The sequence below is a fragment of the Grammomys surdaster genome, unplaced genomic scaffold (assembly GCF_004785775.1).
Source record: "Grammomys surdaster isolate TR1022 unplaced genomic scaffold, NIH_TR_1.0 224, whole genome shotgun sequence".
NCBI lineage: Eukaryota > Metazoa > Chordata > Mammalia > Rodentia > Muridae > Grammomys > Grammomys surdaster.
Genome location: NW_021604669.1, coordinates 1,871,928 through 1,887,158, shown reverse-complemented (window position 1 = coordinate 1,887,158; position 15,231 = coordinate 1,871,928). Strand labels below are relative to the sequence as shown.

At 44.6% G+C, this 15,231-nt stretch overlaps 1 protein-coding gene across 2 annotated transcripts in view; it reads right to left on the bottom strand.

Moving 5' to 3' along the window:
* Positions 1–15,231, bottom strand: part of Trappc9 (trafficking protein particle complex 9) — a 461,796-nt gene that overhangs the window by 431,782 nt on the left and 14,783 nt on the right. Inside the window, exons 5-6 of one of the 2 annotated variants that reach the window (XM_028773229.1) lie at positions 11,249–11,275; positions 4,204–4,325 (exon numbers count right to left, since the gene is read on the bottom strand). In XM_028773229.1, the coding sequence (XP_028629062.1) occupies positions 4,204–4,325; positions 11,249–11,275 (149 nt within the window). The remainder of the gene's footprint in view (positions 1–4,203; positions 4,326–11,248; positions 11,276–15,231) is intronic. The other variant, XM_028773230.1, reaches the window with a different exon arrangement.

Sequence of the window (15,231 nt, the reverse complement as noted above, 5' to 3'; positions counted from 1 at the left end):
ATGAGTGTACACAGAACAATAACATGTCTGGCCATGGGGACCAGACGAGCACAGTTCTCTGCTCTCCCGGTCTACTGCCCTCCTGCCCCAGCACTATGATGACGAGGACACTACATGCACATGACACTTGGAGACAAGTGACTTGAGCCTAACGAAAGCTATAAGGCTGCAGACTGTCTGAGGTTCCCGCCAAGTCGGATCTGACAACCCAGTATCTCAGCAGTGTGCCCAGCACGTCTCTCCTAATACAACAGGACACCCTGAGACAGTGCTCAGGAGCCCAGGAAGAAGCCATTCACAGAGACCGGTCTGCAGATGATGCCCCTTAATGAGTCCTGAGTGAAAGCCAAGCACTGGATCAACTGTAATTAATCAGAGGTCTGGGTAGCATTGGAAAAGCTCAGGCTCTTCTCGGGAGGAGGTGAGAGAAGAAAGGAAAGCTGAAAGGGCTCAGTGAAGCACAGGAATGAAAACATTACTCAAGAAAAGCGAGACATGAATTTCCTCCTTCCGTCCACATTACATACATATGAGGAGCGGGCTTTGCCCAGATGCCCTATAGAATACTGAGCCCAGGAGGAGGAGGCAATAACCAATGCTTTATCGAGCAGTACTAATGAGCCTGCCACCATGCTGGCCATTTATATATGTAAAAATCATTGACCCTGATTAAGCATTCTATGCAGCGAGAGAAAAGGATATTGAGGCTGCAGACCTGCACACAATTAGATGGCTAGCGAGGCAGATGGGGGCTCTGTCTGCATTCTATCTGACGACTGTCTACTCTGCATGGTGGGGACAGAGCCACCTCACTCCTCTGTTGTGCCTCCTACCCCCACCCCCGACATTCCAATGTTCTCTGACACAGTACACTACGTGGCCACTGAGGCTCCAGTCTGGCTGGTGAGGTGACAACCACCTGCATCACAAGTGTGCCCGTGATGGCAGGAGGGTGGTCTCGAGTGTGTACAGTCGGAACCCATTTCTCCAGGCCTACGCAGCCTTTCTAGATCTGAGTGACAATTCCTTTTGATGTTCTTGGAGACTATTTTTCTAAAACGGACATGAAAGGGCTCTGAAAGGGGAACTTAATTTGATTTTTAAACGGCTAGCTTTAAAATGAACATTGAAAAGTCAGTTTGGGGCCAGTGAAATGGCTCAGCAGGTAAAGACACTTGTCACAAAGATTGACAACCTTAAGTTCCTGAGTTCAGTCACTGAGACTGACAGGACGGAAGGGGAAAATCAATACCACAAGTTGTACTCTGGCCTCCAGATGTACACACATACAAGCAAAAAAAAAAAAAGCAATCCAACAGCTTACATAAATAGAATGGCAATAAATTCTGGTTGTAAAGAAAGCAAAGAGATGTGCAATAATTTGGAATACAAAGAAACTATAGAGAGGGACCAGACCTCCAGTGTGGAAACGCATAGGCCCTGGAACCTTCTATGGAGGCAAGCAGCACACCAAGGATGTTGTTCTTCCCAGAAGAAGCTTACTGTATATTCCACCCAACACAGACTTCATCTTAGATTAAATAGTGTATTTTAGAGTTACTGAGGAATAATGAATCCATTATCTCAACCAGAAAGAGGGTTTTACAAGGCAGGCTGGGGAGGCTCAGTGGTGGAGGGCCTGGCCCCAGCATGAGCACAGCCCAGGGCTTGATCTCCAAACAAAAGAAAAAAGACTTATACTACTAGTTATTAAATAACCCACAACAGATAAAACATCATGGTGGTAGAGTAAGAAAAAAAAAAAAGATCAGTATTAGAAAATAAAAAAGCTTAAAATGTAGCCAGGTGGTGGTGGCACACACATTTAATTCCAGCACTCAGGAAGAAGAGGGAGGTGGATCTCCGAATTGGGGGCCACCTTGATCTACAGAGTGAGTTCAAGGACAGCCAGCGCTACACAGAGAAATTGTCTCAAAAAAAGAAACAAAAACAAACAAACAAAAGCTTAAAATGTGTACCAAGCCAGTTAGGTAAAACTTCAAGGCAAGGGAAAAAAGAGACAGAGGAAGGGCCTTGCAAAACAAACAACAAAAAAAAACAGGAATTCAGTAAATTATGGTAAAACGAATAGCTGGAGAATCAGGTACATCCATGGCGTAAAGTGACAAATGACAGGTAATTTCACAAAGGAGGCAGAGGTAGGCTTTCAGGCCAGTCTGGTCTACATAATAAGTTCCAAGCTAGCTGGACATACGCAGTGAGACCCTGTGTCGTGTCCTCCTCAAAAGATTTTCTTTAAAAAAAAAAAATTAATTTGTCCAAAAAAATATAGCTGTTGGGTTACTTATTAGAGCAGAAAATCCAAAGCTGAATACTATCCTGTGAAAGAGCATCATGTAAGTAAAGAATCCCATGTCTGTATTGGAGAGAGAATTAAGACTGTGCCCAACGCACATCCATGCCCTATCCAGTGATTAACATCTAAAAAACCAGCCTCCAGCACACTCACTGAGATCCCAGGAGAGCGAGTGTCAGCTAGCAGCCACAACCAGTTCCCTCAGAACAGCTGTCACTTCTCACAGGACTCACCAGAGATGAGCAGGGCCAGGGGGAGGGGCATTTGCCACCCTGAGATACTGTCAGTGGAATATGGCAGAGCACATGTGGCTTGAAACAAAACATGCATCTCCCACAAGCAAAAAAAGTCTAGAGACAGGGCTGGAGAGGCTGCCCAGTGGTTAGAGCACCACCTCCCCCTGCAGAGGACCCAGGTACAATTCCCAGCAGACACAAGGAGGCTCACAACCATCTGAAACTCCAGATGAGGGTCCTGATGCCCCTTCTGGTCACCACTGATACTGCATGCACATATAATCAAATTTTTTAAGTCATCAAAAAAAAAGGTAAAGAGAGCTGGATGGCAAAGTCGCCGGCCTAGAGAGGAGGGTGGGAGAAAGCAGGGATGTTTCTTGCTCTCTTCATACCACACCCCTGTGCAGCTTGAGATTTCTATTTTAAGTTTTACTAACAATATTTGGGATTTAAAAATATATATATATTAGGGTTGGGCTAGGGTTCTAGCTAGACAAGCTACAGCAGTTGCCTGTCTCGTGGAGGGCCTAGATTCCATCCCAAGCACCTCTACATACATACATACATACATACATCAAAAGGTGGGGGGTGGTGCTGCAGCCACAGGATAAACTGAGCTACAGGTCATTCAGAGTTCTGACGTATGAGGTTTAAGAGCACGGAGAACACACACACACTGTGCCAGAGAAGAAGGAAGTTCACCTCACAGTAAAGTATGCTTGCCACTTTTATAAAATGATCACTCACGTTGTGTGCCGGCTAGTTTTATGTAAACTTGACACAAACTATAGCCATCTGAAAGGAGGGAATCTAGATTGAAAAAAAAAAATTCCTCCGTAAGATTGGCCTGCAGGCAAGTCTGCAACACATTGTTCTAACGAATGATTGATGAGGTTGGGCCCAGCCCCGTTATGGGTGGAGCCATGCTGGGCTAGAAAAAAGCAGGACTTCCAAGTTCTAGAAAAAAGCAGACTGAGCAAGCCATGAGGAGCAAGCCAGTAAGCCACACTCCTCCATGGCCCCTGCATCAGTGCCTGCCTCCAGATTCCCACCCTGTTTTGAGTTCCTGTCCTGATGTCCTTCAAATGATGAAGAGTGACTTGGAAGTGGGAATCACATAAATCCTTCCCTCCACAAGTTGCTTTTGGTCATGGTGTTTCATCACAACAGTGACCCTAACTAGGACATGCTGATTTTCAGAAGTCCAGAAAGTAGAAATATCAATAATGATTATCCCTGAACGGCTATAACAGTTCTTTCTCCAAATTTATATTAAACATATACTGTCTGTAATCAGAAGAATAAACATTTTAGGCATTTAGCACTATGCACTGAAGATTGACACAATATTCACAAGAGCAGCAGGAGCAGGTTGATGCGACAGCTCTGAGGTAAAGGTGCTTGCTGTTGAGCCTGAGTTTCATTGCCAGGACCCACATGGCAGAGGGGGGAACACCCCCTCCATGCTGTCCTGTGACCTCCACGTGTGCAGCATGTTAGACTCAAAAACTAATCCATCAGTAACACCGAAGTATGATCTACAGGAGGGTTTTTTTTTTTTTTAAGACTCTGCGACATGACATCATGTCAACAGGGAACCTTCTGACTGGAAAGACAGGAGATGCAAAAGCTGCAAATCCTTCAAGTCACCTTGCTGTAATAGGAGATGGCCTCTTTGTATTTGTCAATTATGTCCTCAGGGCTGAGGCAGTTCTTGGCCCTTCCGATCTCCGTGCTGGTGTCAGGATTTATGCCATTGGTGGTGAGAGCACCTGCAGACAGAGAAAGAGAAAACAGTCTTTCACTTTTTCCTTCTTGTCCCTCATTTCTTTAAAGAGTCGTGTGCAAGAGGTAAGCGCATGCCAATGAACTCTAAAACCCGTCCGGAGTCTTCAGATTATCTGCTGTCTGTAATGGCAGCACCGCGTGCGATGTTAACTAACTCCAGTGGGCTTCCCACTCTGTGAAGATTTTCCATTAAAGAACATGAAATGCATGACATAAAAGTACCATATGGACAATGACCCAGAGACCACACTGAGGCCTCAAAGGAGAGAAAATGTATGAGCCATTTCCTGAGCTGGATAGCAGCCAAGAAAATCACTTGAAAGTGCTAGTTGCCTCTCCGTGGCTGTCATTTTCTATTTCTGATCAACCCTTGCCACCAAACTCCCACAGAGAGAGGGCTGGGGAGAACTCCATCTTCAGAACAGAAGTAACTATAGTAAGAACTCCAACGGAGGGAAGGAAAGACACAACTGTCTTTGATGTCATAGAACACTCAAAAACTACCTGCTTAACTTGGTGCCTGAGCTTCCCCTAAGCCATGAGTTTATCTTAGAGACAAGGGCGTATCCCAGAACCCCAACTTCCCTGCTGGCAGCTCGGTGTTTGTAACTGCACAGGGCCAGGATGTGCTTCGCACACAACCACAGGCATCACCACCACCACGGAGGTGCACAGGCTCTCTACTCCAGGGCCAGTTTTCTCAAGTGCATGCTTTCACTCTCTAGTTCTGTAAACTGCCTCGTGTGTTTTCTGAAAAGACACAGAAAAATGGCAAGTAGATAGATACATGAGAAGACGGACTGAGACGCAGAAGTCAGCTAGCTAAGAGACTGCAGTGAGGCAGGGAGACAGCATCGTGTGCAGAACCCTCATCTGATAAAGAGAGAAATAAGCTTAACAGATAGCCATGAGGAGGCAGGAGGAAGAAAATATCTCAAATCTGTCCTGTGTAAGAAGGAGATTCAAAGCTATGAGGGCCAAGGTCACATGACTTGGATGCTCACAGAGCCAAGCATTCCCTTGGAGCAGAGTTCAAGAAGACAGTCATCATGCCTGGGGTAAGCATGCCTGCTACTGAGCTGGAGGAAGCTAGGACCTGCACCAAGACCTCTCCATATGCTCTCTTCTGCAACCCACCTGCAGCGGCTGTAGTAGGGAGCACTGAGCTGAGTGCTCCTCAAAGTAGGACAGGGCCTGGAGGAGCCAGGGCTCTCCCAGTTCTCAGGATGATGAAATCCTACCTCTAAAGTTGTGTGTGGGGCCTGGCCCTAACCACAGTGTTGTTTGCCTATCATTGTCCTCTATGAATTAATATTTAATACATGACCAGGAGTCTTGCTGAAATTTCTTATTGGCACTAACAAAATTCCTGAGTCTTATTTGATTGAAGAAAAAAAAAGATATATGGAAGGGAGGAGAAACAGGCTTTCGTTGTTCACATGGGGCCGCGTCTCTTCTCTAATCCAGGAATAGGACAGGAAAAGTTCCCAGACACTCTTCCCCTCTGTAAGGAAGGAAGACATGAGTTGCCCTGTTCCCAGAGTGGATAGCTTCATGTAGTACAAGGCTGGAACATTTATCTCCTGTAAAGCAACCAAGAGCCACACCATCTATAAGGAACCAGAGCCTAGCTCTGCAAAGAGTCCAGTGGGCCAAGCTGATTTCATTTCACTCGACAAATGAACAATAAACTAAAAATACTCACACACAGAAGACCTGACCTTTCCCGACATCTATTGTTTTGACAGCCCACACCTAACATGATTGTGAGCCAGTGAGACACAGTCCACAGGAACCAAGCCTCTAACTGGCAGACAGGGAACTCAATCCCACAGGCTGGTGGGAACTCAGGCTGGAGGAAATGCAAGGTGTGTTTGAGGCAGCACATGACAAAGACTCATAAGTGTCAGCCAGGCAGTCCTTGGATCATTCAAAAGATTCAAGATTGTATGCAAGGTCCAACCCAGAAACTCAGGCAGATAGCCATATCCATGTAGAGAAGAGAGACTAAATCAGAGAAGCAAAGTCACATAGAGAGCAAGCATGTGACAGCAGAGCCAAGTGCCACTGCAACCCAGGCTCAGCCACATGTCACAGGATACCAGGGGATAATGTCCCAAAGCCAGCAACACACAAAGCTGAGTCTCCAACACTGCAGGGGAAAAACAAAACTACAACAAAAAAACAGTAGAAAGATAGTCCATGTCCATAGATTGGAAAACTTCATATTCCTCTTTGGTTTTCTTACGTATATACAGATGTATATGTATATGCAGATGTATATGTAGGTATATATATATGTATATAGGTGTATATGTGTATATATATATGTGTATACATATGTGTCTGTGTGTGTTCAGGTGTTTATGTATATGCAGGCATATATATATATATGTGTAAATATGTATATTGTGTGTGTGCATATATACGATGTTATGTGTGTCTGTTTATAGGTATGTTCAGCGAATGTGTGCCTATGGAACACAATAGAGAACAATAGATTTCCTGGAGCTGAAGTTACAGGCAATTATAAGTCACCTGACACAAGTATGACAACCGAGGGCAGGACCTCCACAAGGGCAGGATACGCTCTTAACTACTGAACCATCTCTCCAGCCTCAGAAGATGTAATATTCTTTAGATGACACTATGTAATATAACCCATATTAGTCTATAAATTCAGAATAATCACTATTAAAATCCCAGCAGATTCTTTTCAGAAATTGACTATCCCTAAAATTTATACTTAAATTTAAGGGACCCAAAATAAACACAACCACCACAAAGAAAAATGCAAGTGGATGGTAAATTTTAAATGTGTCTATTTTGCTTTCTGTTACCCTTTAAAACTCTACAATGGACATGATTTTGACAATAAGACATGCTTAAAACTATATACATAACCCTTGAAATAATCATAAAGAGGTAAATAAATGCCTAGTTTAAAAAATCTTAATAAGCATGTAGCTAAACTCTCATAAACTGAAGACACAAGTCACAGGCACATCATGCTCCTTGGGAAGTTCGTATAAAATGCTAACCAGCCCCTTTCAAAGGCTCTGATTCCATAACAAAGAAATAAAGAGACCCATATCTGAGAGCAAACCCCAACAACCCTACAGAGAAGGAAGGCCTAGAAATCCCCTGGTTCAAAAAGCTCAATGGGACAATGTAAACTCTTTTCTGCAGGTTGGAGTTCCATGTATAAGCCAGGATGGACTTGGTCAAACTGCACTAGACCCAGGAATGCCTTTTAAATAGAATCCTAAAGACAGGCCATCTGAGAAGCTACAGAATGCTCTGAGAAAAAGACTGAAATACACAGACACATGTGTGAGCATGGCTCCCTAACCCTGGCCCCACAGACATGCCTTTGTTTTGCTATAGGATACGACACACTTCAACCCAAGAAAGAATATCTTAATTGAGCCAAGAAATCAATAGTTCTCGTCTCTTGTCAGATCTAATTAATGAATCTCCTCTGCTCCAACTGGTAAAAAGGTTCAGTGTGGGCTTTGGGAAGTTTCTGCCGTCCTCCAAGCTGCTGACAGCAGATCACAGGCACTGCCGCCTGATCTGCCCCCTGTGTGGTTAATCGCAGACAGCCCTGTCAAGGCTGTACTGAGACCGGCCTTGGGAACACCTTGTTCTCACTCGACTGCCACAAGGTAAAATAGCACTGTCCACATCCAAGATTTTGCTAGGCATGGCTCTGACAAGCGACGTGTACCTAGAACATAGAAAGAAGAGCTGTAGCTCAGTAATTGGCAGATGAGAGCAAGTCCTTCACAGAGCAAATACGCCAGTGTCCAGGGTGCTCTGAAACGGTGCTCATTAACTGTAAGGGAAACCCCACAACCCTAAGCCCCAACAGCGGTGAGGCACCGCTGCTTAACCATCGTGGAATCAGAAACGCCACCTGCCATGCGTGGCAGACACAGAGGGACAAACTCACATGCATGGGTACTGGGACTGTCCCGTGGTATGGCTGCTTTGGAGAAATATCTGGTAGTTTCTCAAGAAAGTAGACATTGGATGATTGTCTGTCCCAGCCATTCCACTCCCCAGATTTATGAACACATAAGAGAATTTAAAAACAGGTACACACAAAAAATCCCCACAATGATCATAGCAACACTGTTCCTAAGAGCCAAAGAGTAGATTCATGCAAGGGGTGCGTGAGCTGACAGACTAGAGAAACAAAACATGGCATGTTGACAGGCCTGCATAACACACTGGAGTGACGTGAAGTCCTGAGACGAGCTACAAAAAAAAAAAGGACTTTAAAAACATTAAGTCAAAGAAGTCTCAAAAGAACACTTTACAAAATGCAAGATGGAACACAGTAGGCCAGCCTGGAGTAAGAAAGTAAATTACTGCTATGGGAACCGGGGAAAACAGGGCAGAAGGAATTGGCGGCTGTGACTAGAGAGGATGCAGGACCTTCTTGTTGGAGAGATGAAAGTACTACCTACCATGGCCTGCTGTGCTTAGCTGTAGACTTGTTTTGAAGCTGCTTTTAAAAATTAAACGGTGTTCTCTCTCACCTGAGCTCAAATTGCAAGTCTTTGTCACTAACCTCAGCAGCAAAGTGGGAAAGCAAGACAGCAGAATAAAATTACCCAAAGGCTTCGTTTGAAGGAGGTACTCAGATGTACATACAAGGTTCAGACCAAGAAAGGGGGTCTGAGAAAGGGATAGTTGCATTTAAAGCATAGAACAAGAGTTTAGAAGACTGCCACTGGGGAGGGAAGAGGCCTTCTGTTTTTAATCAGCAGTTGAGGCAAGCACCCAGAGCCAAAGGAAGCACAAAGAGATGTCCAGCTAGCTTCCTCCAGGGGAAGCCAAAACCTCTCTCCACTAGATGATCAAATCCAAGTGCAAATGGCTGCACTCTGTGGTGGTCTATGAAAGTGGCTTCTCTGTAGGGCAGGACAATGGTTATACCTCTGAGAGGGTCTTGGTGGACTAGCACTGACCCCACTCCTTTCCAGAGCACTACCCCGTGAGCTACCAGGATCTGAAGTGCAGAAGAGGGCCAAAGTAAAACATGGCCTGGCTCTGCCCTGTCTAAAGACTCCTACTAAAGACATGAAGGTGCAGGCTTTGGGCTATCCTGGTGAGTGTAGGGCTGAGCGTGGGATTAGAAAAGCCTCAGCTTCCTGCCTGTGTGCCTTGGTGAATCCAGTCACGCTGCTCTCACTTAGGATGGCTGCAAAGATGCTCTCCAATGGCACTGCCGAGTGGCAGCTGCATCCTCTGTTGGTGGCTTTCCTGACCACAGGCTCTGATGTGGTCCTATATGAAATGTGAAGAATTCCATGCTCACATCCCAGCCGCCACCTGCTCCAGGCTCTGCAGACTCAGCTGCAAAACCTTGCTCTCAACATTTTCATAAACGACAAACACATCCCTCCCTACCTCAACAGAAGTTTGGCTTTTAGAAGTCAATCTGACTTGCCTCCATCTACTTCTTCCATAAGTATGGTTGACACAATGAAACTCAGCATTTCATACGAGGCTCTACTAACCAGTCCGAGCTCAGCAATATCAACACATTCAACATTTATTTCATTCTTGGTTGGCATGTTTGTTTTGCCTCGGTTCCGTGAATATGTGTGTGTATTTGTTGCGTGGGTGTGTGCATGTGTGCAGGCAGGTGTCAGCATTGTCTAGAAGTAGGTTTCAGATTCCCCTGAGCTGGAGTCACAGGCATTTGTGAGTTACCTAACATGGTTTCTAGGAACCAAATTTGGTTCCTCTGCAAGAATAGGAGGCATATTTAACCACTGAGCCATCTCTCCCATCCTCAGCTAGGTTGTTTTTTTTAAGACAGGGTGTTGATATATAGCTGAAGCCGCCTCCTTCCTCAGCCTCCTGAGTGCTAATGAGATTACAGGTATATGCCACCATTCCTGGCTTGTCAACCTAACTTTCACACATACAGAAAGTCCTTGGCTCCTGTCACAAGAACCCCTGCCCTTGTGTTGATTTTTCTTCAGAAAGCAAACAAAACATTATAAGCATCTGAGTCCTCTACGCTTTCACAAACTGTGCTGAGAAATGTAGCCAGCACTAAAGAGACAGGCCTTGAATCAGTCGGGCATGCTGGACGTGCTGAATTTAGACACACACCAGATGAAAGCAGCCAGCTTGGGTGCGAAGCTCAAGGAAACATGACTGCCTGGTTGGTATTCTTTGAAGGATGGTGTCCACTACAGCACTGTTAACCTACTCGGCCATTGTTTCTAATTAAGCCAAAAGTAACCGAGCTCATCATGAAATAATTAAGCACTGTAACAAAAGAAGTTTCTGATGGGTTAATGACAGAAAATTAAGATGGGAAAGAAAGACCCAACACTGTGAAAAAGAAAAAAAAAAGAGAGATTTCTTAGGAACACACAAGCTTGGTGGCTCACATATTAGGAGGCTGAGGTAGGAGGATTGCCACTAACTCAAGAGCAGCCTGGGCTACATAGCAAGACCTGTCTCACTAACAATAATAATAGTCTATAAAAAAATGCAATAGGAAATTCAAATCACTGTGAAGAGGAGCACAGGCCATAGTCTCAGAGCAAAGTCATTACCATGAAGGGATTGAAATCATCAGCACAGGCATGCTTAGTGCATTCAGGGGATTCAAGGCACGATTCTCCAATCATTCGGTTCACCATGCTAGGGGGAAATTGCTCCTCTTCACCAGACAACAGGAAGCAGTAGGGTGCCCCATCAAACAAGGACCAAACAATAATCAGGTCTGTCACAGTTCTGATTTAAAGTTACTTAAATCAGAATGTTCCAAAGACCACAATCCAGAAACCAAAACCATTCATTCACAACACCATGAAAACAAGCACTTAAAAAAAATAATAATAACCAAAAGAAACTAAGCACAGAGATCATGTACCTGGGTCAATGAGAACTTCTTGCGCCCCTGGAAGAAAGAACAGATTACGGTCTTTTATTTGGAAAATAAAACCACGTTTAAAGACAACTAGCAGAACACATTTTATAGTTTGCATACACCCTCATGAGCCTGAGACACTAGCAGCTACCATAAAGCAGCTAGGAGGAAGAGCATAGCAGGCACCGTGCTTTTCTGGTTCCATGGGGAGAACAGAAGATCTCCTGTTAATCCTGTATTGAACAAAGAGGAAAGTGCCCCTTTACATCTTCCCTTCCTACTCTCTAAGCACAGGCTCCTCACGCTCCTTAAACAAGTTTCAGAAACTCTCATTTCACCAATAAAGCAATAACAAGAAATTTTTTTCCAAACATATATGAGTACTCTAGACTAAAGTAACAAAGGTCTCAGAAGGAAATATCGTAATATATTAATACTCCCTTCCAGATCTCTCTCTCTCTCTCTCTCTCTCTCTCTCTCTCTCTCTCTCTCTCTCGCGTGTGCGCGTGCGCGCACATACACACACACAGAGAGAGACAGAGACAGAGAAACTGAATTATGAATTACAGAACACTTATCAAAGCCAAGGACACGATGTTTAGAAGTAGTTTACACTGAAGCTGTAGCACAGTCAGTAGAGTATTTCCCTAGTATGCACAAAGCCCTGGGCTCAATACATAGCACTACATAAACTGGGCATGGTGACACATGTCAGAAATTCTAGCACTCAGAACAATCAGAGGTCAAGATCATCCTTGGCTACACAGTAAGTTTGAGACCAGAATGGAATAGCCAGAATCCTGTCTCAAAGTGGACAGTGGAAGCTGGAAAGACAGCTCAGCAGTTAAGAGTGGTGCTCTTGCAGAAGACCAAGATTCAGGTCCTGCCGCCCACACTATGCAGCTTACACCTGCCTGTTGCTCCAGCTCTAGGGGATCTTCTGGCCTCTTCTGCCTTCTGAGAGCACTTGCATGCACACAGTATACACACACACACACACACACATTCACACACATTAAAAAAAAAATAAAGGAGGAAGAAGATAAAAAGGGGAGAAAGGAGCATGAGTTTACTCATGAAACAATTAGTTCCACTACTGTCTAAAAGCTGGAAAGTCTTCCTCATTTGTTAAACTCCCCAGATGTCAGTGAGGACCAAGCAGTCTTCTCTGCAGAAGGTAATTTCCCATCACAGCAAAGAACACCCCATGAGCTCCTAGGCCCAAGACTCGTGTTCATCATTAGCTGCTGCGATTTCTAAACAGTTTGTAAACAGATTTTAAAAGGGAGGCCCCCACAGCCTATGTGGTTACTCTACAGTTTATCTGCTCAATTGTCTATATAAAGAATGAACTCCATGGTTAGGGTGCTACAGCTTGCAACTATGATATGTATAGTAATTTTTTTTCTTGTGCATAAACATACACACACACATAGAGGTCAGAGGTCACAGAAATCCCCTGGCCACTGTCTTCCAGGTGCTGGGATTAAAAGCATATGCCACCATACCAAGCTAGAAGACATTTTTAAGTACAAGGGTAAAGAAAAAGACACTCAGGAAGAAAATAAGATGAGAGAGGGCAGGTGAAGGTCTCCATCCTTTTAATTTTATTTTTGAGACCAAATTTTATCTTGCTCAGTTACCAGGCAGCCCTTGAAGTTTGAACTTGCCAGCCTCCTGCCTCAGCCTCCTCCATAACTATGATTATAAACCCCAAGGTTACAAACCTGCACACCAGGCCTAGCTCTTCTCTTACTTCTTAACCGGATCTTTCTTCACAGAGCTATTTCTTCCTATTCCAGTTCCTTAGAAATCAAACGTTATAGAATGATGGTTCTACCACCCAGCGTGATGATGCATGCCTGCAATCTCAGTAATAGGGTGGAAGAGACGAGCAGGATCAAGTTCAAGGCCAGCCTGGGCTACACAACAAGACTCTCATCCCTTGTCCCACGTGGAACGAATCTTCTTTGTCTGCTTCCCACTTTTAATTTGGCTCTGACTGCCTTATTGAGCATGGGTGGCCATACCTAACATTCAATAACACACCTAATGCATATAGCTGAACATTAACACCACCACAGAGCCACGATCTCCTCCTGACCCGAGATAGTGCTTGCTACTAAGCATAGGAGTGGAGATTTAAGACCTGGCAGGCAGCCTTCTTCTCATCTGTAAGGTGCTGCAGAGCTGTGACATCATGGCTAACTGTTACCTAATGCTCACGAGAAAGTCCAGTTTCATTGCTGCTCTGACAGCATAACTGCAATCCCCTCTCTGAGCTGACAAGAAAAGAAAAATAAAATAGAACCAGAAGGCTTTTTCCAGATATGTACTGGGGGCTAGTCTGAGGCATCAAATGAAGAAATCGTATTCAAGGAGCCTGGTTTGGGTCCTCTTGTGCAAGCGGAAAAAAATAAAGCCTTAAAAATAATAAGTAAGTGCAACAGCGCCACCTATGGAACATCCTGCAAGAATCCCCCAGAATCTGCAGCCCATGGGCAAAGCTCAGCTAGCACAGGCACTGGTCAGCTGCACGGAAGGTGGCACTCTTCAACGTGTGACACTCAGATGTCAACGAAAGACAGGCTCACAGAGGACAGTCTAAGAACAGGAACAGGTCTCAGAACTGGTCCTTCTTACAGCCAGCTGCCAAACTTTCTAATAATCTCTGAATCTCTGTATTTTTCCCAAGGCAACTGAGGGGGCAGGAAAGATGGCTCAGTGGTTAAGAGCACTCATTGCTTTTGCAGAGGAGTCGTGTTTAATTCCCAACACCCACATCCAGCCTTCCAACTGCTTTAACGCTCTCTTCTAACCTCCAAAGATACCCTCAAACATGTGAGTAGATACATACACACTCACAAATAAAAATTTGGGAGCTGATTTGAAGAGATGATTAAGTGGTTATGAACACTGGCTGTTCTTCCAGAGGTCCTGAGTTCAATTCCCAGCAACCACATGACAGCTCAGAACATACACATAAATAAATAAACCTTTTAAAAAAAATAACTGGGCATGGTGGTACACACCCATACATAATCCCAGCACTTGGAGACAAAGGCAGGAAGATTGGATCATCACAAATTCAAGGCCAGCCTAGTCTCTATCTCAAGCTCCAGGTCAGCCAAGACTACACAGTAGTATCCTGTCTCATAAACAAACAAACAAACAAATAAATCTGTGAAAAAAAACCACCAAGACTTCAGTCTACATCAATCTGCCCTGTTTCCCCAGATACCTCCTTAGGCCCAGGCCACTGAAAAAGAGCTCATGGTGACAGGCAGGCGTTCTGTAAGAAGCCAACTCAGTTCACACCCTAACCCTGCTACTCAATCACTGGGCGACAAATCTCCGTCCCTTAAAAAAAGAATACTCGTTCCAACCCTCAAACATTCCCATTTGGGAGCCGTAAAGCCCTGCCTGAGGCTGAGGAGTGCTGGTAGATATTTGGACCATTTCTTTTCTTTTCTCTTTCTCCCTTTCTTTCTCTCTCTCTCTCTTTCTCTTTCTTTCTTTCTTTCTTTCTTTCTTTCTTTTGTTCTTTCTTTCTTTCTTTTCCACATAGGATTTCTCCGGTTAGCTCTGGCTGTCCTGAAACTCCCTCTGTAGACCACGCTGGCCTCAAAACTCAGAGATCCACCTGCCTCTGTCTCCCAAGTGCTGAGATTAAAGGCATGAACCATCATGGCCTGGCTTTGGACCATTTGTCATGCCAGCCCCCACCATGGCATGCTGGTGCTAGGGATGAGAACCAGGTGTTCTACCAGCGAGCCACACCTCAGGCCTGTTTTGATCAATTTAATGATAAGTAATATGACCAAGTTGAGAGAGAAGGAAAAGTAGAGGCCACCATTATTAAGAAACCTTTACAAGTCAATGATTGATAAACACCTTCTTCTGGTTGAATGTAGAATGTTCTATACATTTTTGGGGGGGGGGTCCTAGATAAGGAATCCAGGTCCTCTCACCATCCTAGGGAAGAA